The 25938-nt window shown below is 44.6% G+C and overlaps 1 protein-coding gene and 1 long non-coding RNA gene across 17 annotated transcripts in view; one reads left to right on the top strand and one right to left on the bottom strand.

The window, feature by feature from the left end:
- The first annotated feature begins 774 nt into the window (after positions 1–774).
- The window catches only part of LOC106020524 (uncharacterized), a 189203-nt gene continuing 164039 nt past the window's right edge, over positions 775–25938 (top strand). For 5 of the 16 annotated variants that reach the window (XR_011804164.1, XR_011804160.1, XR_011804165.1 and 2 more), the window contains exon 1: positions 776–929. This is a non-coding gene — a long non-coding RNA (uncharacterized lncRNA). Of the gene's footprint in view, positions 930–1684; positions 1813–25938 lie in introns of all 16 variants that reach the window. The other 11 variants (XR_011804153.1, XR_011804151.1, XR_011804150.1 and 8 more) reach the window with 4 other exon arrangements.
- The window catches only part of LOC101802165 (myosin heavy chain, skeletal muscle, adult), a 22683-nt gene continuing 4043 nt past the window's right edge, over positions 7299–25938 (bottom strand). The window contains exons 9-38 of the mRNA XM_027447388.3: positions 25748–25851; positions 25520–25658; positions 24899–25017; positions 24663–24812; positions 21763–21933; positions 20815–21121; positions 20610–20686; positions 17730–17817; positions 17529–17646; positions 16929–17052; positions 16327–16463; positions 15730–15985; positions 14816–15058; positions 14272–14448; positions 14047–14192; positions 13857–13947; positions 13387–13776; positions 13114–13240; positions 11854–11972; positions 11259–11455; positions 10661–10844; positions 10409–10574; positions 10112–10236; positions 9646–9954; positions 9276–9479; positions 8872–8997; positions 8607–8777; positions 8416–8520; positions 8180–8275; positions 7299–7578 (exon numbers count right to left, since the gene is read on the bottom strand). Of these exons, the coding sequence (XP_027303189.2) occupies positions 7423–7578; positions 8180–8275; positions 8416–8520; positions 8607–8777; positions 8872–8997; positions 9276–9479; positions 9646–9954; positions 10112–10236; positions 10409–10574; positions 10661–10844; positions 11259–11455; positions 11854–11972; positions 13114–13240; positions 13387–13776; positions 13857–13947; positions 14047–14192; positions 14272–14448; positions 14816–15058; positions 15730–15985; positions 16327–16463; positions 16929–17052; positions 17529–17646; positions 17730–17817; positions 20610–20686; positions 20815–21121; positions 21763–21933; positions 24663–24812; positions 24899–25017; positions 25520–25658; positions 25748–25851 (4922 nt within the window). The 3' untranslated portion in view covers positions 7299–7422. The remainder of the gene's footprint in view (positions 7579–8179; positions 8276–8415; positions 8521–8606; positions 8778–8871; positions 8998–9275; positions 9480–9645; positions 9955–10111; positions 10237–10408; positions 10575–10660; positions 10845–11258; positions 11456–11853; positions 11973–13113; positions 13241–13386; positions 13777–13856; positions 13948–14046; positions 14193–14271; positions 14449–14815; positions 15059–15729; positions 15986–16326; positions 16464–16928; positions 17053–17528; positions 17647–17729; positions 17818–20609; positions 20687–20814; positions 21122–21762; positions 21934–24662; positions 24813–24898; positions 25018–25519; positions 25659–25747; positions 25852–25938) is intronic.

Below are 25938 nucleotides of genomic sequence, written 5' to 3'. Positions count from 1 at the left end.
TTTTCAGAGGATCAAAATATGGCATTTCTTATGCTAGGTCTAACTGTAAGAAGTTAATGATATTCTCATCTAAGACATTTGAGTGTACTCAGTTGAGGTGATTTTGAGAGCAGCTCTATAGAGAATGTTGCAACTAAACTTTATGTCTACTTATATAATGCTCCTCACTAATTATAATATCTGAGAAGTATGGGATGAGAAGCTTTTGAGCAGACTGCAGAAAAATTAACTAAGTGACAGCATCCCATTTATAAAACAGACTTGTCAGGCTAGTTAGAAATTACTATTTCTCAATGCTGGCTTTAAGACTATTGACAAATTGTATTGAAAAAAGTGTTTTCAGAAATTTTGTTGACATTTATCGCTGACATGGGACAACGAGTTTAACACAACTCCTGATAAACAACCGAATTAAATTTCAGAGATCAGTCAGCTTAGTACTGGTTCTTCCTGCACCTGGTAGTTCACCCACAAAATGAAATCTATTATCGTCTAAATTTAAAAAATATATATATATTAAAAACAAAAGAAAACAAAAGAAAAAAAAAGATTTGAGGTAGAATATACATTTTCTTGAGGTGATTGGTACACTCCTTTAAAAAACAACAACAAAAAAACAAAACAACAACAACAACAAAAAAAACCACCCACATTTATTCTGTGATGTACAACTTGTGAATGCTGTTGTCAGCCATACTATCAATTAGAAGGGCATGTGCTTGGGAACATCAACGTGACCTGTTAACTATCAGAGTATATGGTATGATGTGTAAAACATAGTCTCATTCTGCTGTTCCCTGGGTAAAAGGAGAACTCCCAGGAATGTTGGCAGATGATAAGCAGAAATGCCAGAACACTAATCCTTCAGAGCAAATCTCCTCATTGCTACACTTTGACTAACATGTTGCTGTGAACGGGACCTGGAAATGGTAAGGACACACTTTATTTATTAGATTTGATAAGTATTAGATCACATTAAATTAATTACAGAGAATGCTTTCTGTATTCCCTGTAGAACATGTCTGTTAAATATGGAGATTCGTATGTTGTCTTGCCTTCTAAAAGTATTCACAGAAGGTCTATTCAAATGTTCCTGATAAAGACTTCATGTGTTGAAGAGGAAAGGAGTTAAAAAAGATAGAATTTGAACTAATTTCTTTAGATAAATCATTAATCACAATTGTTAATATGACATGTGGACTAACTCTCCAGGAATTAGGATATTAGGAACTAATAGTTCACCTACATATATCAATGAAAGGTGCAATGCCTGGAGCTAAATGTAAATCTCCTTAGAATATTATAGATGATGACTAGCTTGTGCTACAGTTCAGGTAAGTCAGCAGCAGATACGGCCATCCTCTTTCCTAATCCTGCTCTTCAAGAATAAGTATTTGCAACACTTTGTGCATTTGTAATTCAGCCTTACAGCATAAAAGGAGAAGCAAATATTCCATGTCCTGACATAGGGAATTTAGATAATGGACTTGCATGCACTTGAAGACTTCTCTTTCCAGTAATAACTCTGTGTTCCTCACATAGACTAAAAGCAACTTAGTCAATTGAAAATGTCCTGAAACAGTCACTAGACATAAAAGAGGTGGTTGAATATGCAGCTTGTGACTGAAAACAAGCAGTACTATACTATCAGGGTTTACAGTTCAGTCATGTCCTATTTCCACAGCAAATACTAAGTGACTCCTAGATGAAGATGGTGACATTCAGAATACCTTTTTCTTCACACGTTTAAGCAGCCAAGTGACTCCAGTTACAGAATGGCTGAGAGTAGTGAAAAGGCCTAGAACTCTCTGGGTAAGTGCAGAAAGCAGAGGAAAAACAGGTGGCCGAAAGTCAGAGAAGGACAAGCAGGTGGATGTAAGGGAAATTAGGGTTAATAGTATGATACTAACATTAGGATGCAAATGACTCAGGAAAAGATGTTAGGTGGCACGTTCCTTAGCTGACCCTCCATCTGTCACAAAATTGGAGAGGTGTCATGAGATTATCATTACTCTGATGTGTGACTCGCAGACACTATAAATGGAAAGTACAACTAAACTGTAATTTGCCTGAACTCTGAGTGACTATTTCCTATCCTTCTAAAGCTATAAAGGCCATTACACTTAATCACTGCTTTGACAAGCATGCAGGTGTAACCTTTGACTTCTTCATCCATGCTGTCAACTCAGTGATGCTTTGCTGCTCCCTCAGGGATTTCGCCAGCTGGTCTATGTCCTCCTGGAGCAGGGTGACCCCTAGGGGCTTCTGGGCAAATCTGCCACAGAATGAAGGTGTTAATGCTCTGCAGAGTGCTCTCTCTGCCAAGAGTATACATTAACCTTGGACTTCACCTACTAGTACCCTGAGTCTCGGGTCTTTCTATATGTGGAATCACATATTCCCACCAGTACACTTGTTTTCCAAAGGGCTACCCAGATGAGTAGAATAAAATGCTTTAACGGACTTCTTCCTTTCTCTCTTTCATGAAAAATACATGGTCTTTCTCAGCTGGTAATTTCTTTAAGGGTTCAGACAGACTTATGAAGAACTGAACTGATAAATTTGGCTTGTCAGAATTCACTGAGAAGAAGCTTCTTTCTGTAGAACAAGTTATCATAGCTCTGCGAGACTTTGCAATCCATGCAGCTCTACTGGAGTAACAAGCTGAACTTGTATGAAATTTCACTCAGAGATGTTTCTTTATGCTAATTCTGGACCAATTTTTTTTTTTTTTTTAAAGGTCAATGACATTTGCACTACTACTAGATAAATAGGCAGTCTGACTCCACAGGGTGTTTATACAGACTAATTCTGATATTGAAGGTATGGTATTGAACAAACATATGGGAAATGAAATATAATTTAATTTCCATGAATTGATGAGTTATTTAACTGAAATAAGTAAGAAGCAATTCCAGATTCACAAGATCTAAAAAAATATTTAGGACATGATGTTTATTTTTTGACCTTTGGCTGGACATATGCATCCTGGTGGCACACACAGGTCAAACAGTTGCTAATAAATATCAATATCATTGAACATTAATGGCATGTTAACCATTGATGTAGTTTAATATTTTACTTTTAAAAATAGTCAATCAGAAAACTTAAATTTCTATTATAGAGTAATCATCTTCTATTCAAAGAGAGTGTCAGATCAAACATGTAAAGTCTTTGATACTTTTGACATGACAAAGAAATTTTTGTCAAGTCATAGAATCATAGAATCATAGAATATCCTGAGTTGGAAGGGACCCTTAAGGATCATCAAGTCCAACTCTTGACACCGCACAGGTCTACCCAAAAGTTCAGACCATGTGACTAAGTGCACAGTCCAATCTCTTCTTAAATTCAGACAGCTCGGTGCAGTGACCACTTGCCTGGGGAGCCTGTTCCAGTGTGCAACCACTCTCTCTGTGAAGAACCCCCTCCTGATGTCAAGCCTAAATTTCCCCTGCCTCAGCTTAACCCCATTCCCGCGGGTCCTGTCGCTGGTGTTAATGGAGAAAAGGTCTCCTGCCTCTCAACACCCCCTTACGAGGAAGTTGTAGACTGTGATGAGGTCTCTCCTCAGCCTCCTCTTCTCCAGGCTGAACAGGCCCAGTGCCCTCAGCCGTTCCTCGTACGTCTTCCCCTCCAGGCCTTTCACCATCTTCGTAGCCCTCCTCTGGACACTCTCCAACAGTTTCATGTCCTTTTTATACTGTGGTGCCCAGAACTGCACACAGTACTCGAGGTGAGGCCGCACCAGCGCAGAGTAGAGCAGGACAATCACCTCCCTTGACCTACTAGCGATGCCAAGTCATTGGTGTGTAAAATCTCCTTATAAAATAATACCATGGCTTTGGATATGAATGCTATCAAGTCTGCTCATCTGATTCCACCACAATAATTTTTCCGGTCACTGAACAAATGGAAAGCAGACAAAAAATAGTATTGTATATTGTATATTATATCAACACCAATTAATAAATGTCTCAGTTTAGTACCTGAAAAAAAATAATTTTGGACTGACCTAAAGTTTTTCTTCAAATTATACTGATTATACCAAATTTTATGTCTTCAGAAATGCCAGCATGGCATTTTTTATTCAAAACAAAAACCTTGTCTGCTAATAGAATCATAGAATCATAGAATGGTTTGAGTTGGAAGGGACCTTAAAGATCATCTAACTCCAACCCACCTGCCATAGGTTGCAGCATGAAGATACACTCCACTGTGGTACCCCATGGACTGCAGAGGGACAGCCTACTCCACCATCGGCCTCTCCACAGGCTGCAGGGGAACTTCTGTCCCAATGCCTGGAGCACCTTCTCCCCTCCTTCTTCACTGACCTTGGTGTCTGCAGAGTTGTTTCTCACTCCTCTCTTACCCAGCTGCTGTTGTGCAGCAGATTTTATCCCTTTCTTAAATATGCTCTCCCTCAGCCTGCTTTCATAAGAAAGGTGCTCCAGAATATTGATCATCCTTTTGCCCCTCCTTTGGACTTGTTTAAATACTTCCATGTCCTTCTTGTGCTGGGGGCCCCAGAGCTGAATGCAGTACTCCAGGTGGGGTCTCATGAGAGATGAGCAGAGGGGGAGAATCACCTCCCTCAACCTTCCGGCCAAGCTTCTTTTGATGCAGTCCAGGATACAGTTGTCTTTCTGGGCTGCAAAACTTCTTTTTATACAGCTCAGGATACAGTTGCCTTTATGGTAAAGATGGCAAAGAATGTATCAGAAAACCGAGTCTGTCCTGGTCTGTGGTGGAGAATGAGTGCAGAGGATAAAAAGGAGTGTATGTTGTGAAGAAAGTATGTTGGTGAGTTTACATCTTGGAGATGGATAACACTTAGGATAATTCTGCCTTAGCCATACAGACATGGATCTGTTTGCTGAAAGTTTCCAGCAGACTGAGTATTGCTTTGGAAGCAAAGCCCATGCTCTCAGTGGTTTCTACACACATACTGAGGGCCCACTGTTAGCCCTCAGCAATTTCTAGGAGACCTCAAGAGCTCCACTAGCATGCTCACCTTTGAAAATTCTGTAGATGAAAAAGGAGACAAAGTTTTAGGAGACCAGTGACCTCAGGACTTGACATAGCCATGGTCTGCATATCATGACTGACCTCCAAGCAGATGCTGTCACTGCATTATCCTCCTAGACAATCCAGGCCCAAGGCAACTGCAGTCAAAGCTACAGCCCAAATTCACTATGGCATTTAAGGCACGCCCTAAACCAGGTGCTGGACATCCAGAGGACTAGCTATGCAGAGCACGGGTATGTAAACACATAAGACCAAACCAAAAAACCCTTTTTAATTCCCAAACCACGTATTCACCCTCTGCCCCTTAGGTTTTCTGCTTTGGTGGTCTTGTTCTCACTGGCAGCTTCATTTTCTGCAGCTCAGATAGAATTGGAGTGGAGGATGCTCCCTCCCTTTCCCCCAAACAAGTTTGTGCTCTGCTGCAGTTATGTAGAGTCTACAAGAAAAGATAAAATATGTCTGCTGTTACACCTTGAGTGCTCTCTGTCTTCCTGTACAGCTCTAAGCCAATGTAACATGGATAGGGTTTCTGTGTAGTTGGTAACTACTGCTAAAGTCCTCCTTTGTTAACATGTACAAGTTTGTTTTGAATCAATGTAATCCTTCAGCGTACACGGACAACTGAGAGTTTCATAGATTATACACATACTGGGTGAAGAACCCACACATCTTTTTACTGTAGAATACCTTGCCTTCAGGTAGTTTCATCTGATTTCCACACACATTCCTACAAAGAGACATACACACTCTCCACCATGGTCAGCACTCCACGCTCTGTTATTATATTTAATTCCAGAGCGAGTTAAAATGTTGATCCTTCTCAGGCCTCTCCACATGGTGCCATCTTTATACGTCTGTTTTGTATCTCACTTGGTTGTCTGCTTGCCAATTTTAAATTTCTGGGTTTGCTTAATTGGTCCTCCTATAGAAGCAGTTCCTTGCATCTGGTTGTCTTCATCACCTTTGGAATGTTTTCTGTTCCCTCTGTGCCCTTTTAAAAATGGGAGGAATCAGACCATGAATGGTATTCAAAATTTCATCATACTTCTTTCTGATCACAATGCAGTGGAGTGATCGTTGTCTCTGTTGTGCCCACACATAATTCCTTGCAAAATCAGTTTGCCTCTTTTTATTTTGCCTTTTGCTATGACTGTTGAGCTGTGAGCGGATGTTGTCATGCAGTTATCCAGAACACGTGGAAAACCTTGCTCCTGACCAGCAATTGTCAGCTTAGTGTCCACCCTTCTGTGTGTGACACTGCGTTATGTTCCCCTAAGTGCCTCTTTTTAAGTGTACTGAATTTTGTATGCTATCTTTAAATGTCTGTCTGTTTGGTGCCATTAAAGCCTTCTCTGGGTTCTTAGGCATCAGTCATTGCCCTAAGTGCTTGGAATGATATTATTTCATCAGGAAGCATTGCACACCTTCCTGCTCAGCACCCCTTCAGGTTGTTTTATGGATAGCTTGGGCAGCACAGACCACTCACAGAGAACTCTTCCTTCATTCTGTGTCTTTGAGGATTGTTTAGACAGGTGAGAAGGTTCCTTCTTATCCCATGGCTACCTCTCTCTGTCACAGCCTTTTTTGGGAGACCTTGCTGAAAGGGTTTGGGAATCCTCATGGGTTTTATTTGATGGGTCTACCCATCCACATGCTTATCTACCCTTTCAAAGGGTTCTGTGCTGATCCCGATATAAGATGGACTTGAACTTAACAGGGTTCATCTTTTTGGAAGGGCACAAGAGTCTTTACAGTCCCCCAACCACATCTGACCATATTAATGAAACAAACATACTGGAGGCTAAAGAACACCTTATATCAGCTTCACAACAAAACATAAATTCTGTCAGTTATCGGCCCTCCACAAATCTGCCTTCCAAAGTGGCCAGCTAAAAGAGCAGTTAACACCTGACATTGTCTAGGTTAACTGTTACGTTGCTTGCTGCACAACTGGAAGGCAATTGAGGCGCTGTATGGGCAAACATAACACCAGAGGTTTGGGACTAAACCATAAGTAGGCTGAACTGGAAGGAGTCACTATCAGGAAATACTATTGTGATTTCTCTGCCTTTGATTTGCCACTTGCAATCTTGCCCCAGTCACTAAGTGATATAGAAGGGATGAGCCACTGGGAGGCAGGTGACAGAAAGCTGTACCGTGATGTTGGTATACAGAGGCTATAACCAAAGCTGTGCCCAAAACCAAATGATGATAGAGACCTAACCAGTAAAAAGAGAAGCAGATGAGAACTAATGCTCATGGTGACCATGTGAAGTAATCTACAGACTTTATTCCCTATGTATGCAGGGGGCCACAAATCCCAGTTATGGAAGAAGTGACAGAGGGTTCACATTTTGTGCACCCCTCAGGCCACTTTGCTGCCACGTGACATCTTCACTCTTCCTCTTCTATCTTCTTGCCGTGAAACTCCCGGCTCTTTGCTCGGAGCTTGTTGACCTGTGACTCTGCAATGTCAGCCCGCTCCTCAGCTTCCTCAAGCTCGTGCTGGATCTTGCGGAATTTGGAGAGGTTGACATTGGACAGCTCCTCCTGTGTGGGGAGAGGGAGTTGGTGGTGAGGAGCCTGGGGCAGGGGTTTCACTCCTCATGTGCCTGGGCCTCGAAGGGCTGTGGTGAAGCACAGGCCTCCCGTCTCCTATCTACCACCGCTGACCCAGAACCCCCTCAAAGACCTCATCATCCTCCCTTATTGAGGACCTCAGTGTGACAAACTGCCGTGTCACTCTTGAGGAGCAATTTTGTCACGTGGTCTTCTCATTTTGTGTGCTTATTCTCCTACTACTCGGTGCCCAATTTTCCATGTGGTTTATTAGGTTGAGAAAGACTCAGAAACTCTGTGCTGTTACCAGCGTCAGAGATTCATGAGCTTCTCAGTCAATGGACTGAGAATTTGGGGAATTTTGGTCTGACTTCCTGAATCAAACACGTGGCAGGATAACCCTTGGTTCATCCCTGAGTGCAGCATGCCCAGAAGAAGGCGAGGCCTGCTGACACGGGAATGAACCACATGGTCAAGACTGTTGTGTCTTTGGAGTTACTTTCATGCCTCTTTCCTTGTATTCGTGCTCATCTCAATGAGTGTGCTGCTCCAACGGAAGGGTGCACATGGCCATTCTCCAAGCAATACTTACAGCCTCCTCAGCTTGTCTCTTGTAGGATTTCACCTTCATCTGCAGCTTGTCCACCAGATCCTGGAGCCTGAGAATGTTCTTCCGGTCTTCCTCAGACTACAGTGGTTGGTAAGAAGGACAGACAGAGAGTTGGTTTCCCCACACCTCCAGAAAACATGTCCTCTTGGAGTTCATGGGAAAATGCTTTGGCTTTCTGTGAGAAGGGTGTGTCAGCACAAAGATGCCTCTTGCCTTACCTGGTAGGTCAGCTCCTTCACCCTCCTCTCGTACTTGCGCACACCCTTCACGGCTTCAGCACTGCGCTTCTGCTCAGCATCTACCTCCCCTTCCAGCTCCCGCACCTGCAATGAAAAATCTGTCTTTGGAGCTTCTCCGCTATTTCTCCAAGGGACGTGCTCCCTTGTGCACAAATACCAGCCCTACGCACCCTGGCCTCCAGCTTCTGGAGTTGCTTCTTGCCTCCCTTCAGTGCCAGCTGCTCAGCCTCATCCAGACGGTGCTGCAGGTCTTTCACCGTCACGTCCAGGTTCTTCTTCATTCTCTCTAGGTGGGCACTGGTGTCCTGTTCCTTCTTCAGCTCCTCCGCCATCATGGCCGCCTGGAGAGGCAAAGCAGCAAAGCCAGGTCGGGGCCAAAGACATTTTGGGGGAGGATACATCCAACATCCTCAGTGACAGAGTTCCCCAACTCACATCTGTGATGGCCTTCTTGGCCTTCTCTTCAGCATTGCGGGCTTCCTGGATTGTCTCCTCCATTTCACCCTGAATTTGCACGATGTCTGTTTCCAGCTTCTTCTTGGTGTTGATCAAGCTGGTGTTCTGTGTAACAGGAAGGATAGGATTTGTACTGTCAGATCTAACACCTCCACATCAAGAGTTGAGAGTGAGAGTAATGTTTATGAAAGTATTTAATTCAAAGGTCCTCTTTAGAGCCCTAGTGGCAAACCAGACATGGGTGCCTGGCTGGACTGGTCATGTCACAGCTTTGCTCTTCAAATACGTACACAGCAAGATGCATAGCAACAAGCAAGACATATAGCAGTCTCGTTCTATGTTATCTCCTGTGGGCAGGATTCATATCCAGCAAAGTATCTGACCTGGGTATGGAGGAGCTGCACACGCTCGCTTGCATCCAGAAGCTCCTGCTCAGCCACTTTCCTTGACCGCTCTGTCTGCTCCAGGGCTGCCCGCAGCTCCTCAACTTCAGCCTGTAAGAGGTTTGCTCTGCGCTCCACCATGGCCACCTGTTCCTTCAGGTCTTCCTGCGTCCTGAGAGCATCGTCCAAGTGTATTTGAGTATCCTGTAAGAGAGGAAAGAGAGATTATGAGGTGGCTGATCACTGCAGCACTGTTGGACAGAGACATCAGAGACATTTCCTGCTCTTTTAATAAATTATTTGTACAATTACAATGTTGGTGTAACATGAGGCAAGATAGATGCCTACGTGCACATACTTTGCTTTATACCTTTAGCACTGCCTGTGTGTTTCTCAGGTTCTTTTGTGCCTCTGCAGCCACACGGTTGGCATGGCTCAGCTGGATCTCCATTTCATTCAGGTCTCCCTCCATCTTCTTCTTCAGCCGCAGGGCTTCGTTCCTGCTCCTGATCTCAGCATCCAGGGTGCTTTGCATGGACTCCACAATTCTGAGGTGATTTCTCTTCAGCTGGTCGATTTCCTCATCTTTCTCTGCTATCTTCCTGTCAATCTCAGACTTGACCTGGTTGAGCTCCAGTTGGAGGCGCAGGATTTTCCCCTCTTCATGTTCTAGGGAGGCCTGGACAAGTTAGTAGGAACAGTGAGTAAACTATGGCTTGCTTTCTAAGTAATCTCTAATACAATACCGCATGAAATACAGTTTGTCTTTCTTGCCACATCTGCAGATTTCTGCTCCCATTCTTTCAGTCTGGACACCATTCATTAGCACTGTGTACCTCAGCTTCCTCCAGGGACGCTTGGATTTCAGATTTCTCCTGCTCAATCTGCTTCTTGACTTTCTCCAGCTCGTGGATCGCCTTTCCTCCCTCTGCAATCTGCTCCGTGAGGTCAGAAATCTCCTCTGTAGGGAAGGGTGAAACAAGGCATGGTCAGACATAGGGCATAAAGGGAAAGGCCCTGACGCACCAGGCTGACAGGTCTCTTCTCATCACTGCGGGCACTCACGCGTGTGGAGTGGTGGGTAGACAAGCTTGGGGGAAAGCCTGGCCAGCAGCAGAGGGCTAGGGACTTACGCTGCAAGTTCTTGTTCTCACGCTTCAGCGTTTCCAGGTGGTCCAGGGACTCCTCATAGGCATTCTTCATCTTAAACAGCTCCGTGCTGAGAGAGCGAGACTCCTTCTGGGAAGCTTCCAGCTCAGCCTGTGTTTCCTCGTACTTCTGCTTCCACTCTGCCAGGATCTGAGGAGCAACAGGGTGTGAGTATGGATGTGGCAATTGTGAGGAGATGCCCTGCCCAGGAAGCACAGGGCCAGGGGCCAGAATACCTTGTCAAAGTTCTTCTGCTTCTTGTCCAGAGCTGCGCAGGCAGCATTCGTTCGCTCCACATCAATCATCAGGTCTTCCACCTCGTTCTGCAGCCTCTGCTTTGTCTTTTCCAGGGAAGCACATTTGGCGTTGACAGCTTCAACGTGTTCCTCTGCATCCTGCAGGCGCTGTGCCAGCTTCTTCCTGGGAGGAGATGATCACAGCTTCAGGTTAGAGAGTAAAGGGTAGCCAATTTTATAAGATTCACAAGAGGGCACTTGCCTGCTTAGGGGACTTAGTTCCTTGAGCTGTCCGCAGTATTTATTCTGTCCAAGGCAGCGTGCCGCCTAAAGGGCCTATTGCATCTCTGCCCTAGCACCAACTGAGTATTCAGACTGTCTTAGCTCTTCTAACTCCCTAAGGGTAAGTTTGTCCTTCCAGTCTGAACTTTTTCCACAGCACGCTTTTCATCTTTCTCCTTCTCTGCCCTCTACCACAAAGAGAGTATATAGGTGCCTTCATCCCATTCCTATCTTGACCCATCTTCAAAGACTCCTTCCAAATACCCTTACCAGTCTCAGTCTTCTCTACCCAATCAACATCCCACTTCCCACATACTTGGCCTCCTCCAGCTCCTCCGTGCGCTGAATAGCGTCCGTCTCATATTTGGTTCTCCACTGGGCTACTTCACTGTTGGCTTTGGACAGGGCACGCTGCAGCTCACCCTTGGCCTCCTGCTCCTCCTCATATTGTTCCCGGAGCAAGTCACAGTCGTGGCGAGCAGATTGCACGGCATGGGCTAGGGCATTCTTGGCCTGTGGGGACACTGGGATTAGTAACCTGGATACACATCTTGAGATGCATCTTGACGATGAAATTGTCATGCGCAGGAGAACTGCCCCAGGGAAAGGGTGGGTAAACTCTGATGAGAAAACCGTATAGCTGGGAGATGATGCATCCCTCATAAACGAGTGCTAGAGGATTAGGATGCGTTAGTGAAAGGTGGCCAGGGGACACTGATCTCTTGTTTCTGTAAATGTGCCTACAGATCTGTGTCCATACTGTCTTGGAGGGCATCAGAATCTCATTAAGGGCTTGTGGATGACTTCCTCTAGCATCCAAATCACTATGGTTCCTTCTCTGTGTGTTGGGATGAGTATAACTCATGCATTTCTGGGTGATGTGGCTTGCAGGAAGTAGGGTACTTCCAGACCTTTATTTCTTCCTCTAGATGTCTCTTCAGTTCCTCAATCTGTTGGGTAAATCCCTGCTTGCCCCTAGACAGCTGAGAAATCAAAGCATCCTTTTCTTCCACCTGGCGTGAATATTCACCTGGCAAGTGAAAAATTCACAAATAAATAAAGTTACACTAACAGTAGAATCATAGAATCATTTAGAAAGACCCACCAGATCAGCAAGTCCAACCATGCTGTAACACTATACTACCAAGTTCACTACTAAACATTTTTCTGAGCATCACATCCATTCATCTCTTGAACACCTCCAGGAATGGAGACTCTACTACTTCCCTAGGCAGCCTGTTCCAGTGCCTAACCACTCCTTCCACAAAGAAATTCCTTCTGTCTTCTAATCTAAACCTCCCCTGATGCAACTTGATGCTATTTCCTCATGTCCTGTCACTTGTCATCTGAGGAAAGAAACCAGCACCCACGTTGCTACAACCAACTTTCAGGTAGTTGTAGAAAGCCGTGAGGTCTCCCCTCATCCCCCTTTTCTCAAGACTAACCAAACCCAGTTCCCTCAGCTGCTCCTCACATGTCTTGCATGTCTTGTTTTCCAGTCCCTTCACCAGCTTCTTTGCTCTTCCCTAAACATTTTCCAGGAGCTCAGTATGTTCTTTGTAGCGAGTGGCCCAAATCTGAACACAGTACCTGAGGTGTGGTCTCACCAGTGCCAAATACACAGGGACAAACACTTCCCTAGACCTGCTGGCCACACTGTTTCTGATACAGGACAGGATGACATTGGTGCCCATCTGGGCACACTGCTGGCTCATGGTAAGCCAGCTGTGGACAAGCACCCCCAGATCCTTTTCTGCTGAGCAGCTTTCCAGACACTCTTCCCCAATCCTATATTGCTGCACTTGGTAGTTGTGACCCAAATGCAGCACCCGGCACTTAGCTTTGTTGAATACCACACAATTGGTTGCAGCCCATTGATCTAGCCTACCCAGATCGCTCTGCAGAGCCTTCCTATCCTCAAGCAGATCAACATTCCTGTCCAACTTGGTGCTGTCTGCAAAATAACTGAGCGTGCACTCAGTCCCCTCAACCAAGACTGTTGATCAAAATGTTAAACAAAGCTGTCCCCAGTACTTAGCCCCGGAGATCACTGTAAAGCCCTGTAATCTGGGGTTGCTTTGAGCCGTTAGCCCAATTCTTGCTTTGCACCGTGGCGTATCCTCCTGATTTGCAGGTTCTGCCATTGCACCTCAGGACTGAGGATGTCTCACCTGTTTCTGTCTGCAGACGAGCTCTCTGAGTATTGAGGTCATTGATCATGCGCTGATTCTGCTCCTCCTTAGTTTTAATCTCACTCAGCTGGTCTTCCAGAGTGCGGCACATCTTCTCCAGATTTGACTAGGTATCAAAAACAAGGAAGGAGAGAAAATTAACTCCTGGACTCTGTCTAATTCTCACAGCAGGATTCTTATAGGAGAGTGTGACTAGTAGATTCAGGCTATGTGCTGTACCTTGGCCCTGTGAATTCTACTGCAATTCTTTACCTTGGCTTTGGAGACAGACTCCATGTTACTGGCCAAGTCATCTATCTCCATCTTCAGCTCACTCTTCTCCTTCTCCAGCTTCTGCTTGACTCGTTGCAGGTTGTCGATCTGCTCCCCAAGCTCAGCTGTGCTGTCTGCGTGCTTCTTCCGCAGGGCGGCAGCTGTGGCTTCGTGCTGCAGCGTGGCCTCTTCGAGGTCGCGGCGCATCTTCTGAAATTCTGCCTCACGCTTCTTGTTCATCTCAACCTGAGCTGCTGTAGCCCCACCTGCTTCTTCCAGGCGCTCGCTGATCTCCTCCAGCTCTCTGGAGAGGTCAGCACGGTGCTTCTCTGCTTTTGCCCGAGAGGTTCGCTCTGCCTCAATTTCCTCCTCCAGTTCCTCGATACGGGCCTGGGGAAAACGCAAGACCCTTCACACCCATGCCCTCAGATGTCCTTCTGAGGGCCAGAAGGGAAGGACCAGAGACTTGCCTGCAGCTCCTTGATCTTCTTCTGCAATTGCATACCCAGGGCTTGCTCATCCTCAATTTTGCTCTGGATCTGGCTGATTTCAAAGTCTTTCCTTTGCACAAAGCATACAGAAACACAGTGTTAACATCCAAATAACACTACCTAATAAATGCACCTGATCCACACTCAGGTGTCCCACAACCACACTTACTTCTTCAGTTTCTCATCCAGCTGCTGCTTATCATTTTCCAAATCCAGTATGCTATCATGGGCCAGCTTCAGGTCTCCCTCAAGTTTCCTCTTAGCCCTTTCAAGGTCCATGCGCAGTTTCTTCTCTTGCTCCAGGGACCCTTCCAGCTAAACACAACACCACCATTAATACCAGGCAGGTTGAACTCCATACCTGTCCTGTCTCGCTGGAGGCACATGTGCTTACATCATCCACTTGCTGCTCCAGCTTGGTTTTTGCTTTGGTCAATGTATTGACTTTGTCCTCTTCGGCCTGCAGGTCGTCCAGTGTCTGCTGGTGGGCCTCTTGGAGGGCTTTCTTCTCTTTTGTCAGTTTGGCAATGGTCTCATCCAGGGATGCCATCTCCTCTGTGAGATTTTTCACCTATATAGTGGACAAAATATTTAGTATTCAGTCAAAAACTTGACTGCTGGTGCAGTGTCCTGGTTTCAGCTAGGAGAAAGTTTCCAGCTTTTATGGTGTTGTATTTCCCAGCTCTTATGGTGTTATATTTCAGATCTAGGATGAGAATAATGTTGATAACACACTGGTTTATGTTGTTTCTGGGCAGTGTTCACACCAAGTCAAGGACTTTTTAGCTTCTCATACTTCACTGCCAGTAAGGAGGATGGGGGTATGCAAGAATCTGGGAGGGAGAGAACCACGATGGTTAACCCAAAGTAGGGGGATGCTGGCCTAATATGGGAGGTATCTATCCCTTCTCCCTTTGTGTGACTCTCCATGTGTGTACCTTGTTTTCAGTGGCATGTTTTTCCTTCTCAACTTTAGCCAAGGTTAACTCCAGGTCATCAATATCTTTCTTCAGCTCTGAACATTCATCCTCCAGTTTCCTCTTCTTGGCTGTCAGCTCAGCATTGATTTCTTCCTCATCCTCAGCCCGTTCTGTCACCTCCTTAATTTTGGCTTCCAGCTGGATTTTGGTTTTGATGAGCTGATCACACCTTTCCTCGGCATCAGCCAAGCTGTCTGCTTCCTGATGGGGAGACAGAGATTTTTGTGGGTTATAACGTTTTGAAATTTCTGTTGTGTTTTCTTTTTCCCTCAAAGACCTCGTATTTAATAGTTATTACTTTTTAAATTTAGTCATCATGATCATCATCATATTTGGGTAGCCAAGATTTTTCCATTTGTGGGAATAATATAGTGAAGAAAGTAGTGTTTTGCTTGGAGTTAAGAAACTGCATGTTCCTAACTGAAGTTGAAGACCAAGGATCTGTGTGTGTGAAGGTAATCTAGGCCTTATTGTGTATCTGTGTTTAGGTGAAGTGGGTCCTTCTAAGGGTTGCCTTTAGACTGTTACATGGGTAGACAGCTTTGAAAGTTGAACAGATGGAGATGCCTCCTTTTCAAGTCAGACAAAGGTGTCTGCTGCTTATTACCTGTTGGCTAGCACTACTTGGCTCTTTTCTCAGGACAGCAGGGCTACTGAGTCTCCTTTAACACTTAGAGTTATCCTCACTGACTGACAGAGAACTTGTTGTGCCCCTGGCAGTGTTCACAGTTACTCAACTTTAGAGTAACTTTGAATGTGTGACTTTTTTCAATTGTAATTTAGTCAGCTTCCTGTAATTCTCTGCTTGGGTGAGAAATGATATCTGCCTGTATAACGTTTTTTCTCAGGAACAAACAAGCAGTGACACTCACTGCCTGCACTTGGAGCTGAAGGTCATTTTTTTCTTGCAGCAGAGCCACCATTTTCTCCTCCAGTTCCTTCCTCTTTGCCTCAGACTTTTCAAGCTCTTCCTTGGTTTTCTCAAACTCTTCTTTCATGTTGGCCATCTCCTTCTCAGATTCTGCACTCTTCAGCAAGGGCTTGATTTTGAAGAACAGCTTCATCCAGGGCCAGTGCTTAACATTCATGAATGCACGAACATTGTACTGGATGCAGAAGATGGACTCCCTGATATAAAATTTGCATAGGTATTACATGCCTTGGGTGTTACAAATTTAGACTCAATTAATTTTACAGAATCACAATATCATGGAATTGTAGGGATTGGAAGGGACCTCAAGAGATCATTGGGTCCAACCCCCCTGCCAAAGCAGGTTCCCTAGAGCAGATTGCCCAGGTAGGAGTCCAGATGAGCCTTGAATATCTCCAGAGAAGGAGACTCCACAACCTCCCTGGGAAGCCTGTTCCATTGCTCTGTCACCCCCACTGTGAATTTCTTTCACATGTTATTTATTAACAGTAATAATAGTAAACTAAATAGAGTAAACTAATTAGATGGAAATATTTACCTCCTTTCCACCATTCTACGATATTCCACTCTCATTAGGAAACCTCTGCACCTGGCCTGCGTGCGAGTGATGATTTCTGCCAGCTTATCATCTCTCATCTCCTCCAGGAGTCCCAGCAACCCAGCTTTGAAGAATACCTTAAGAAAGGAAATTGTCAACCAATCACTGTCAGGTTAGATAGAACAGAGGTACAGATGCATTCCTTATTCTGGAAGAGACCTAAATGGCTTTGACCAGCCTCATGTAAGCTCTCCTCCCAAATTTATTCCTATGGGCCTAGGAGCTTCTTGAAAACTCAGCTCTAGGCACCTTCAGTCCCTGCCTGAACCATGTTGTAGAACTACTTGTTTCCCATTCAGCCATAGACTCAGCCATGCCCCTGCCTGGCTGTGGTCACCTGTAATATGTCAACTGTAATATGACCTGCAGACTTACTTCCTGGCTTGATGTTAGACCTTTTTCATTGCTATGGATCCATCCAGGAATTACTGGGTAGTGCCTGACCCTTATTATCCTACCTAGACCTGGCCCTGAGCAATCTCTAAAACCTCAGTCATGTGTAGCCGAGGTACATAGTCTTTGAGCGCAGGATTTGTTTCTACCTTGGTGTGACCAAATCTGTACTGGGTGTGGTCCACATCGATGGACCCAAGGAGCTTCTCTGAAGCCTTCTTGCTATCCATGAACTGTCCCTCTGGAATAGCACTGGCATTAAGTACTCTGTACCTGTAGGAGAAAACAGAACATGAAGAAACAACTATTGCCAATACCACCACTGCAAATAAACCCCACAGCCTTCTCAGCTACATCGGACTGGCCATATGTACTAGGAACAACCCACCCTTTCAGGACAGTGTAAGTGACGTTTCCATACTGTTAATTCAAAATCTGGGAGAATCATAACCCTCAAGAACATGAAGAAATAACCATTGTTTAAACCACCACTGCAATCAAAAACCACAGCCTTACTGAATTAGTCTAATGCCTGAAGGTAGTTCATGTTTCCAGAACAGGATATGGAGATTTCTTTTGCTGTAATTTCAGAGTTCAAGATAAACCTAATCCTCAGCAATATCATCACATCATCATGAACAGATAGTGAAACATTTCTATATTACTACTTAGTACCAACATAAAGTGTACTGTTTCATATACATTAGGGTATCTTGGTCCAAATGAGCAGAAAGGTGGAGCACTCTTACCTCTGTTTGAAGTCAGCATACAGGACTCTGCTGGGGAATCCTTTCCTGCAAATCCTGATCCCTTCTAGCACACCATTACACCGCAGCTGGTGCAGCACCAGCTCATGTTCCATGGCACCTAACAAACACCATGATTACTGTTTGACACAGAGGAGAAGAACTCCCTTGGCTCAAATTTTCCTGCTGTTGGGTTCCCCTCACCTGGTGTTTTTGTTTCATTTGGAATGATGCAGCGTACAAAATGGGGGTGAGTGCTTCTCAGGTTAGCCATTAGCTTGTTTAAATTCTCCTGTGAGATCATAAGATGAATTATTATTAATTGTAAGTGCTGCATGCTTAATAGTGTATTTATCAAACTGAGCGTTTCTGGATGCAGACCTGTCTTCTCTACAACACCTTATAGAGCTCCCAAAGGGAAAGTCAGAAATTGAAAGCTCCCAACTTTATTGGTTTCAAAGTTTCTTCATTGAATAATAATTAATATTATTTTTTAATATTATTTTTTTCTTAATCTCCTTATACAAGTACACAGCTGCCATCTTACAGTTTTCCTTCCAGATAGTATATCTTGCAAAAGATAATTGAACATTTTAATTTATAGATACTGATGATCAGGGCTCTTTGCTCAGCCTAACTATTATTTGTTTTGGTAGCTGATTTCATAGAATATTCATTGAATGCTTTGGGTTGGAACGGACCTTAAAGATCATCTAGTTCCAACCCCCTGCAATGGCAGGGATATCTCTCACTAGATCAGACTGCTGAAAGCCTCATTCAACCTTTCTGTGAACAATTCCAGGGGTCAGGCATCCACAACTTCTCTGGGCAACCAGTTGCAGTGCCTCACCACCCCCATGCAACTTGTGAAGGATAAAATATTTGAAATAATAATAATAATAATAATAATAATAATAATAATAATAATAATAATAATAATAATAATAATAATAATAATAATAAATACTCTTGGAGAAACTGGAAGTCGAGAGTCAAGGGCTTGGACAGCTACATCCCTTCATCCCTTGCTGGGCTAAAAACTGTCTGGATGGCAAGGCCCAAAGAATAGTGGTGAACAGAGTGAAATCCAGCTGGTGACCGGTCATCAGTGGTGTTCCCCAGGGGTCAGTGTTGAGGCCCATCCTCTTTAACGTCTATATTGATGATTTGGATGAGGGAAATGAGTGCACCCTCAGTAAATTTGCAGACGACACCAAGCTGGGACGAAGTGTCAGTCAGCCAGAGGGTAGGAAGGCCATGCAGAGGAACCTGGACAGGTTGGATCGATCGGCAGAGGCCAATGGGATGAGGTTCAACTTAGCTTAGTGCTGGGTCCTGTACTTTGGTTGCAACAACCCCATGCAATGCTACAGGCTTGAGGGGAGAGTGGTTCGAAAGCTGTGCAGAAGAAAAGGATCTAGGGGTGTTTGTCGGTGCTCACCTGAACATGAGCTGGCAGTGAGCCCAGGTGACCAAGAAGGTCAATGGCATCCTGGCTTTATATCCTGATACTATGATTCTATAATTCAATGATTCCATGATTCATAGTAAAGAATTGCTTCCTTACATTTAATCTAAATCTTTCTTTTTGTTTAAAACCATTACTCCTTGTCCTTTACATGCCCTTGTAAAAATTCTCCCTCCATCTATCTTATATGCTCACATTAATTATTGAATGGCTGCAATAATGCATACCTGAAGCCCTCTCTTCTCTAGGCAAAACAACTCCAACCCTCTCATCTTCTATTCACAGAAGTGTTGCAGGCCTCTAACAATTTCTGTGGTCCTCGTCTGGTGTAGCTATAACATGTCCATATGTTTCCTGTGTCTGGGGACGCAGAGCTGGATGCAGTATTCCAGTTGGTGTCTGAGAAGGGTGGAATACAGGGGGAGAATAACATTCCCTGAACTGCTGAGCACACTTCTTTTGATGCAGCCCAGGATATGATCAACTTTCTGCACTGAAAGCACAACTGCTGGTTCATATTCAGTTTTTTATCCACGATTACCCCCTAGTCCTCCTCTGCAGGGCTGCTCTCAGTCCACTCATAGCACAGCCAGTATTTATGTTTGGGATTACCTCGACACAGTTACAGGACCTTTCACCTAGCCTTCTTGAACTTCATGAGGTTAATGTGGACCCCCTTATCAAACCTGTCCAGATCCTTCTGAATAGCATCCTTTCTTTCTATTGTGTCAGCTCTACCACTCAGCTTGGTGTCATCTGCAAACTCACTGAGGGTGCATTCAGTTCCACTATGTCTTTACTAAAAGACATTAAATGGCACTGGTCCCATTCCAGACCCCTGAGGGACATCACTCAGGGCTAGTTTGTTTGGCTAAATAGGTTTTGTTTGTTTGTTTGTTTTAATTGGAAATGAATAGTTGTGGGACCTAAATAAATAATGATGTTAGGAGTAGTTCAGCCTCACTAAATATATCAACCTGAGCCAAGTTGAAACCTTGAAAATAACTGAAATCTGCCCACAAAATGCATTAACTAGAAAGCAATTTAAAATCCACACACTTTTCCATTGGAATTAATAATTGCCCTAGAATCTTACAATCTTGTCTTTTTTTTTTGTTGATTTTTTTTTAAATTATTTTTTTTAGTTTTTCCTTTGATGCTTGATGTATTATCTTTTATTATATAATATAATAAGAATAAGTGTGGGAAAGTTCTCTGATGCTTACAGAGATACTGAAGAAGTTCGTCCCATTCATTATTCATTCTCAGTCTAAGTAGGTGAACTTCACCCTTTTCCAAATTTTATAGAACCAAGAGCAGATAAGAGCAAAATGAAGGCAGACAGTTTGAAGAAAAGAACGAAGGATGCAATATAAATAGCTTTTTTTGGAGAAAAAGGACTAAAGAAATTACTTAAGGAGTTCCAGGAGGGTGACCAAAACATTCTGTCTCCAGAAATGAAAGGAAGACCAGACATACATTATAGTAGAGGTTACATGGCATTTTAAGGTTTTGTTTCTGAAGTGCCAAACATGACAAGACCAAAACTGAAACAGACCTTTCAGATTCATGAGATTGCTTTCTTTCTGTGGACAGAGAACAAATTCTGTACTTACACGGAAAAGAGCTGAGACTGTCTGGAAAGAAGAACCCTTCTTCTTACCACCCTTCTTACCACCACCACCACCAGCCTCTGCAAAATCGGAAAAAAAATAAAAATAAAAATTAATCTGAAGTCAGAATCAGAATACTGCCTTAGAGGTTCATCAGTTCATCAATATTCAGTATGAAAGTATGAAACGTGAACTGTAGAGAGATTACCAGCTTCACCACCATAGGCTGCAAAGAGTAAGGCCAGTGTCTTCAGAGATGATTTCTGGTACAACCCAATGACAGTTTCATTCAGGGGGTCCTTGTTCTTCTCAAGCCAGCCAGAGATGTTGTAGTCCACTGTGCCAGCATAGTGCACCAGGGAGAAGTGGGCCTCGGCCTTGCCTTTGGCAGGCTTGGGCTTCTGGAAATTATTGGACTTGCCCAGATGCTGGTCATAGAGCTTGTTCTTGAAAGAGGTGTCAGTTGCCTTGGGGAACATGCACTCCTCTTCCAGGATGGAGAAGATGCCCATGGGCTGGAAGATAGCAAAAGAGGTAATAGAGAAAGATCACAGCAGTGTGGAGATATGCTGTGAGGTTCAGCAGTACCTGTGTGTTGTGGGTAGCATCTCAGTCTGGATAAGAGCCTAAGTTGGCTGGGAGTTGCTCTCAGCCAGGAAGCTTATTTGTGCCTGCCCTTGCCTTCCAACAGCCAGTCTTCACTAAACTGGAAAGAATATCTCTCCACTTCAGTTTAGAATGGGCAGAGAGAGCAGGGTTGGATGGAAATATAATTGGGAAGATAGCTACAAGAGGCCTGTTGTCTTGGGAAATCAGACTAAGCAACACTTATTTCCCAAAATGGTGTGTGGAGTTCTGCTTTGAATTTTCAGGAGAAAAAGGAAAGGAGACAGACTCCAGTTTGTTTCAAAGAATTCTTTTGGTGGGAGTATGGTCTACCTTTTCCACACCCAAGGACAGGGTGGTGCAGGACTGGAGACAAAGATTTTCATCTAGCCTTCCTAATTTCTCTGCTCCACACTAAGATAAATTTCACTGCAAAATGCTTTGTTTGACTGAAACTGACTGTCTGGTCCCAAGTTCTTTCCCATCTGAATCGGGCTCAGAAACATCTCAAAATTCCAAAATATATCATACACTTGAGTGGAAAAGGTACCTTTTCAATGAGTTCAATGCAGGCAGCCAGGTCCATCCCAAAGTCAATGAATTCCCATTCGATTCCTTCCTTTTTGTACTCCTCCTGCTCCAGCACGAACATGTGATGGTTGAAGAACTGCTGCAGTTTCTCATTGGTGAAATTGATGCACAGTTGCTCAAAGCTGTTGAACTGTTCAAAGCAAGGAAAGTTGCATAGGTTCTCAAGGGGCAGCAATGACCACAGGGTTTTGTTAGTGTTCTACTGATTCTTTTTGAAGTTCCCCAGTATATAGAATCACAGAATTGTCTAGGTTGGAAGAGACCTCAAGATCACCTAGGCCAACTTCTGGCCTAACACTAACAAGTCCTCCACTAAACCATATCCCTAAGCTCTACATCTAAACGTCTTTTAAAGACCTCCATGGACGGTGACTCCACCACTTCCCTGGGCAGCCCATTCCAATGCCTAACAACCCTTTTGGTAAAGAAGTTCTTCCTAATACACAACTTAAAACACCCTTGGCGCCACTTTAGCCCATTCCCCCTCATCCTGTCACCAGGCACATGGGAGAATAGACCAACCCCCACCTCACTACAGCCTTCTTTAATGTACCTATAGAGAGCAATAAGGTCACCCCTGAGCCTCCTCTTCTCCAGGCTGAACAAGCCCAGCTCCCTCAGCTGCTGCTCATAAGACTAGTTCTCCAGACCCCTCACCAGCTTTGTCACCCTTCTCTGGACTCTCTTGAGCACCTCGATGTCCTTCTTGTAGCAAGGGGCCCAAAACTGAACACAGTACTCGAGGTGCTGCCTCAGCAGAGCTGAGTACAGGGGGATAATCACTTCTCTAGACCTGCTGGTCACACTGCTTCTTATACAAGCCAGGATGCTGTTGGCCTTCTTGGCCACCTGAGCACACTGCTGGCTCATGTTCAGCCGACTGTCAACCAATACTCCCAAGTCCTTCTCTACCAGGAAGCTTTCCAACCACTCATCTCCCAACCTGTAGTGCTACTTGGGGTTGTTGTGCCCCAGGTACAGGACCCGGCACTTGGCCACTTTGAACTTCATACAGCTGGCCTCAACCCATCAGTCCAGCCTATCCAGATCCTCCTGCAGAGCCTTCCTACCCTCAAGCAGATCGACACGCGCACCTAACTTGGTGTCATCTGCAAACTTACTGAGGGTGCACTCGATCCCCTCATCCATATCATCGATAAAGATATTAAAGTGGACCGGCCGAAGTACCGAGCCCTGGGGAACACCACTAGTGACCGGCCTCCAACTGGATTTGACTCCATTCACCACAACTCTTTGGGCCCGGCTATCCAGCCTGTTTTTAACCCAACGAAGCGTACGCCAGTCCAAGCCATGAGCAGCCAGTTTCTTGAGGAGAATGTTGTGGGAGACGGTGTCAAAAGCCTTACTGAAGTCAAGGTAGACCACATCCACAGCCTTTCCCTCATCCACGAAGCGCGTCAGTTTGTCATAGAAGGAGATCGGGTTCGTCAAGCAGGACCTGCCTTTCATAATCCCATGCTGACTGGGCCTGATCGCCTGGTTGCCCTGCAACTGCCAGGTGATGACACTCAAGATAATCTGCTCCATGAGCTTCCCTGGTACTGAGGTCAAACTGACAGGCCTGTAGTTCCCCGGGTCTACCCTCCGGCCCTTCTTGTAGATGGGTGTCACATTTGCTAGCCGCCAGTTGCCTGGGACCTCCCCCGATAGCCAGGATTGTTGATGGAAATGATGGAAAGCAGCTTGGCCAGCTCCTCCGCCAGTTCTCTCAGTATCCTTGGGTGGATCCCATCTGGCCCCATCGACTTGTGTACATCCAAGTGCCGTAGCAGGTCGCTAACCATGGATAGTGAATATCCATTTCTTCATGGATAGTGAGGGCCACATTCTGCTCCCCATCCCCTTCCACCAGCTCAGGGTACTGGGTATCCAGAGAACAACTGGTTTTGCCGCTAAAGACTGAGGCAAAGAAGGCATTAAGCTCCTCAGCCTTTTCCTCATCTTTTGTCACTAAGTTTTCCCCCGCATCCAGTAAAGGATGGAGATTCTCCTTAGTCCTCCGTTTTGTGTTGATGTATTTGTAAAAACATTTTTTGTTGTCTCTAATGACAGTAGCCAGATTGAGCTCCAGATGAGCTTTGGCCTTTCTAATTTTGTCCCTGCACAGCCTCGCAACATCCTTATAGTCCTCCTGAGTGGACCACCCTCTTTTTCGAAGATTATAAACCTTCTTTTTTCTCCTAAGCTCAAGCCACAGTTCTCTGTTCAGCCAGGCTGGTCTTCCTCCATGCCGGCTCGTCTTTGGGCACATGGGGACAGACCACTCCTGCACCATTAAGATTCCTTTTTGAAGAGTGCCCAACCTTCCTGGACTCCTCTGCCCTTCAGAACCGCCTCCCAAAGGACTCTGCCAGAAACACTACACATAACCATTATGTAATGGCATACATTTCCTTAGCAGGACTTCTATTGTCAAACAAACAAACAAACAAACAAACAAATAAAGTGTCTTTGCAGGACTTTCTTCTTATTATTGTTATTTAAATCAATCTACAGGGAAAAGTTCCTTTATACTGTGCTACGCAAAAGCAGATCCTTCAATAAGCTTAGCTGCTGCACCATGGAGGTGTCTCAGCTCTCTCATCTCCTCCAGAATGGACACTTGGTCAGTGTCCCATCCAGGAATTTCTCTGCCCTCAAATCAAGACTCCAGGAGTTTTTTTGATATGACACAGAAGCCTTAGTATCAGGACTGCATTCACAACACAGGAAACATGCTGTGGGGTTTCCCACAGCACTTCCTTTTCCTTGACTATTCCAAAAAGAAATCTGTTTCTGAGACCTCATGATCTCTTCCTGTCCCTTCCATAACTATGATGCCAAATCTTCGTTACTCACATCAAAGATCTCAAAACCGGCAATGTCCAGGACACCAATGAAGTACTGTCTGGGTTGCTTGGTATCCAGCTGTTGGTTGATGCGAATAACCATCCACAAGAACATCTTTTCAAAGACAGCTTTTGCCAAGGCACCCACTGCATTGTTCACCTAGAACAGAGAAAAAAGTACTGGACATACCTTCAAGGGCAGCAGAAGAGTGCTTGTTTTTTTTTTTTTAAGCCATCTTTATTTACCTGTTCGACAGTTTGACCTTTTGTCACAAATTCATTCCCAACCTTCACTCGAGGGTAACACAGAGCTTTGAGCAGGTCGGCTGAGTTCAGGCCCATCAGGTAGGCAGCCTTGTCAGCCACTAAAGAGGAAGAGAGAGAGATAAAAGCATTTGTCATTGGACAATGGCTAGAATTTGGTCAGTGTGAGCAGCTCTGATGTTCACTTTTCTAGAAATGGCAAAGTATTGGTCCGGTTTTACTGAGAAGGTCTAGAAAGGAAGAAGGATTATGGAAACAAACGCTGGACTTTTTTGAAAGCAAGAACAGGCATGGCTTGAGTAGGAACAGCTTGAATCCAGAAGCTCCCAGAAGCACTCCAAAAGCCTGTTTCCCCTCCTGTTCTGTGACAACTGAATTTCTGCACAGCAAAGAATGCATGGTATATTTGGTGAAAAGTCGAATGTTTAACTGAGTGAGAGAGACCCTGTGTTAAAGTACCAATTTTCAGGCTGGGTACTTTGAGGAAGTATCTGTTGGATAAGAGAATGGTACTTCCCATGACTGGGGATGCACCTCTGCAATTAGACAGCTAACGAACAAGGATGCTTTTCCTCATTTTTCACTAGCTGAATTTTCTGGTACCTTCTGTGCCATCTGGCTCTGCCTGCTCCTCTCGCTGTTTCTGCTTGAACTTCAAGTTGCCATAGTGCATGACAGCCCCTGTCAGCTTGTAGATGGCAGTCTTTTCATCAGCAGTGAAGCCCAGGATGTCAATGGCACTCTGCAGTAGAAACAGTCAAATTAAATATGTCTTGAGTAAGTCATCCTGCAAGACATACACAGCTGATATCTTTTTTCTCTGTTACTCACATCTGTAGCCATGAGCTCCTCCTGGTCATCAATACTGGGAACAGTGACCTCACCTTGACTCACATAGTGGAAATCATATGGGTTGGTGGTAATGAGAAGCATGTCTGAAAGCAGGAAGAGGAAGGACACAGGCTTAGTTCTTTCAGCTAGATAGTAGAGGGAACAGCTGCTCAGCAATCTTCCACAAAAAG

The sequence above is a fragment of the Anas platyrhynchos genome, chromosome 19 (genome assembly GCF_047663525.1).
Source record: "Anas platyrhynchos isolate ZD024472 breed Pekin duck chromosome 19, IASCAAS_PekinDuck_T2T, whole genome shotgun sequence".
NCBI classification, from domain to species: Eukaryota; Metazoa; Chordata; class Aves; order Anseriformes; family Anatidae; genus Anas; species Anas platyrhynchos.
Note: the sequence above shows the minus strand (reverse complement) of the source record. Positions and strands in the feature narration are given on the sequence as shown.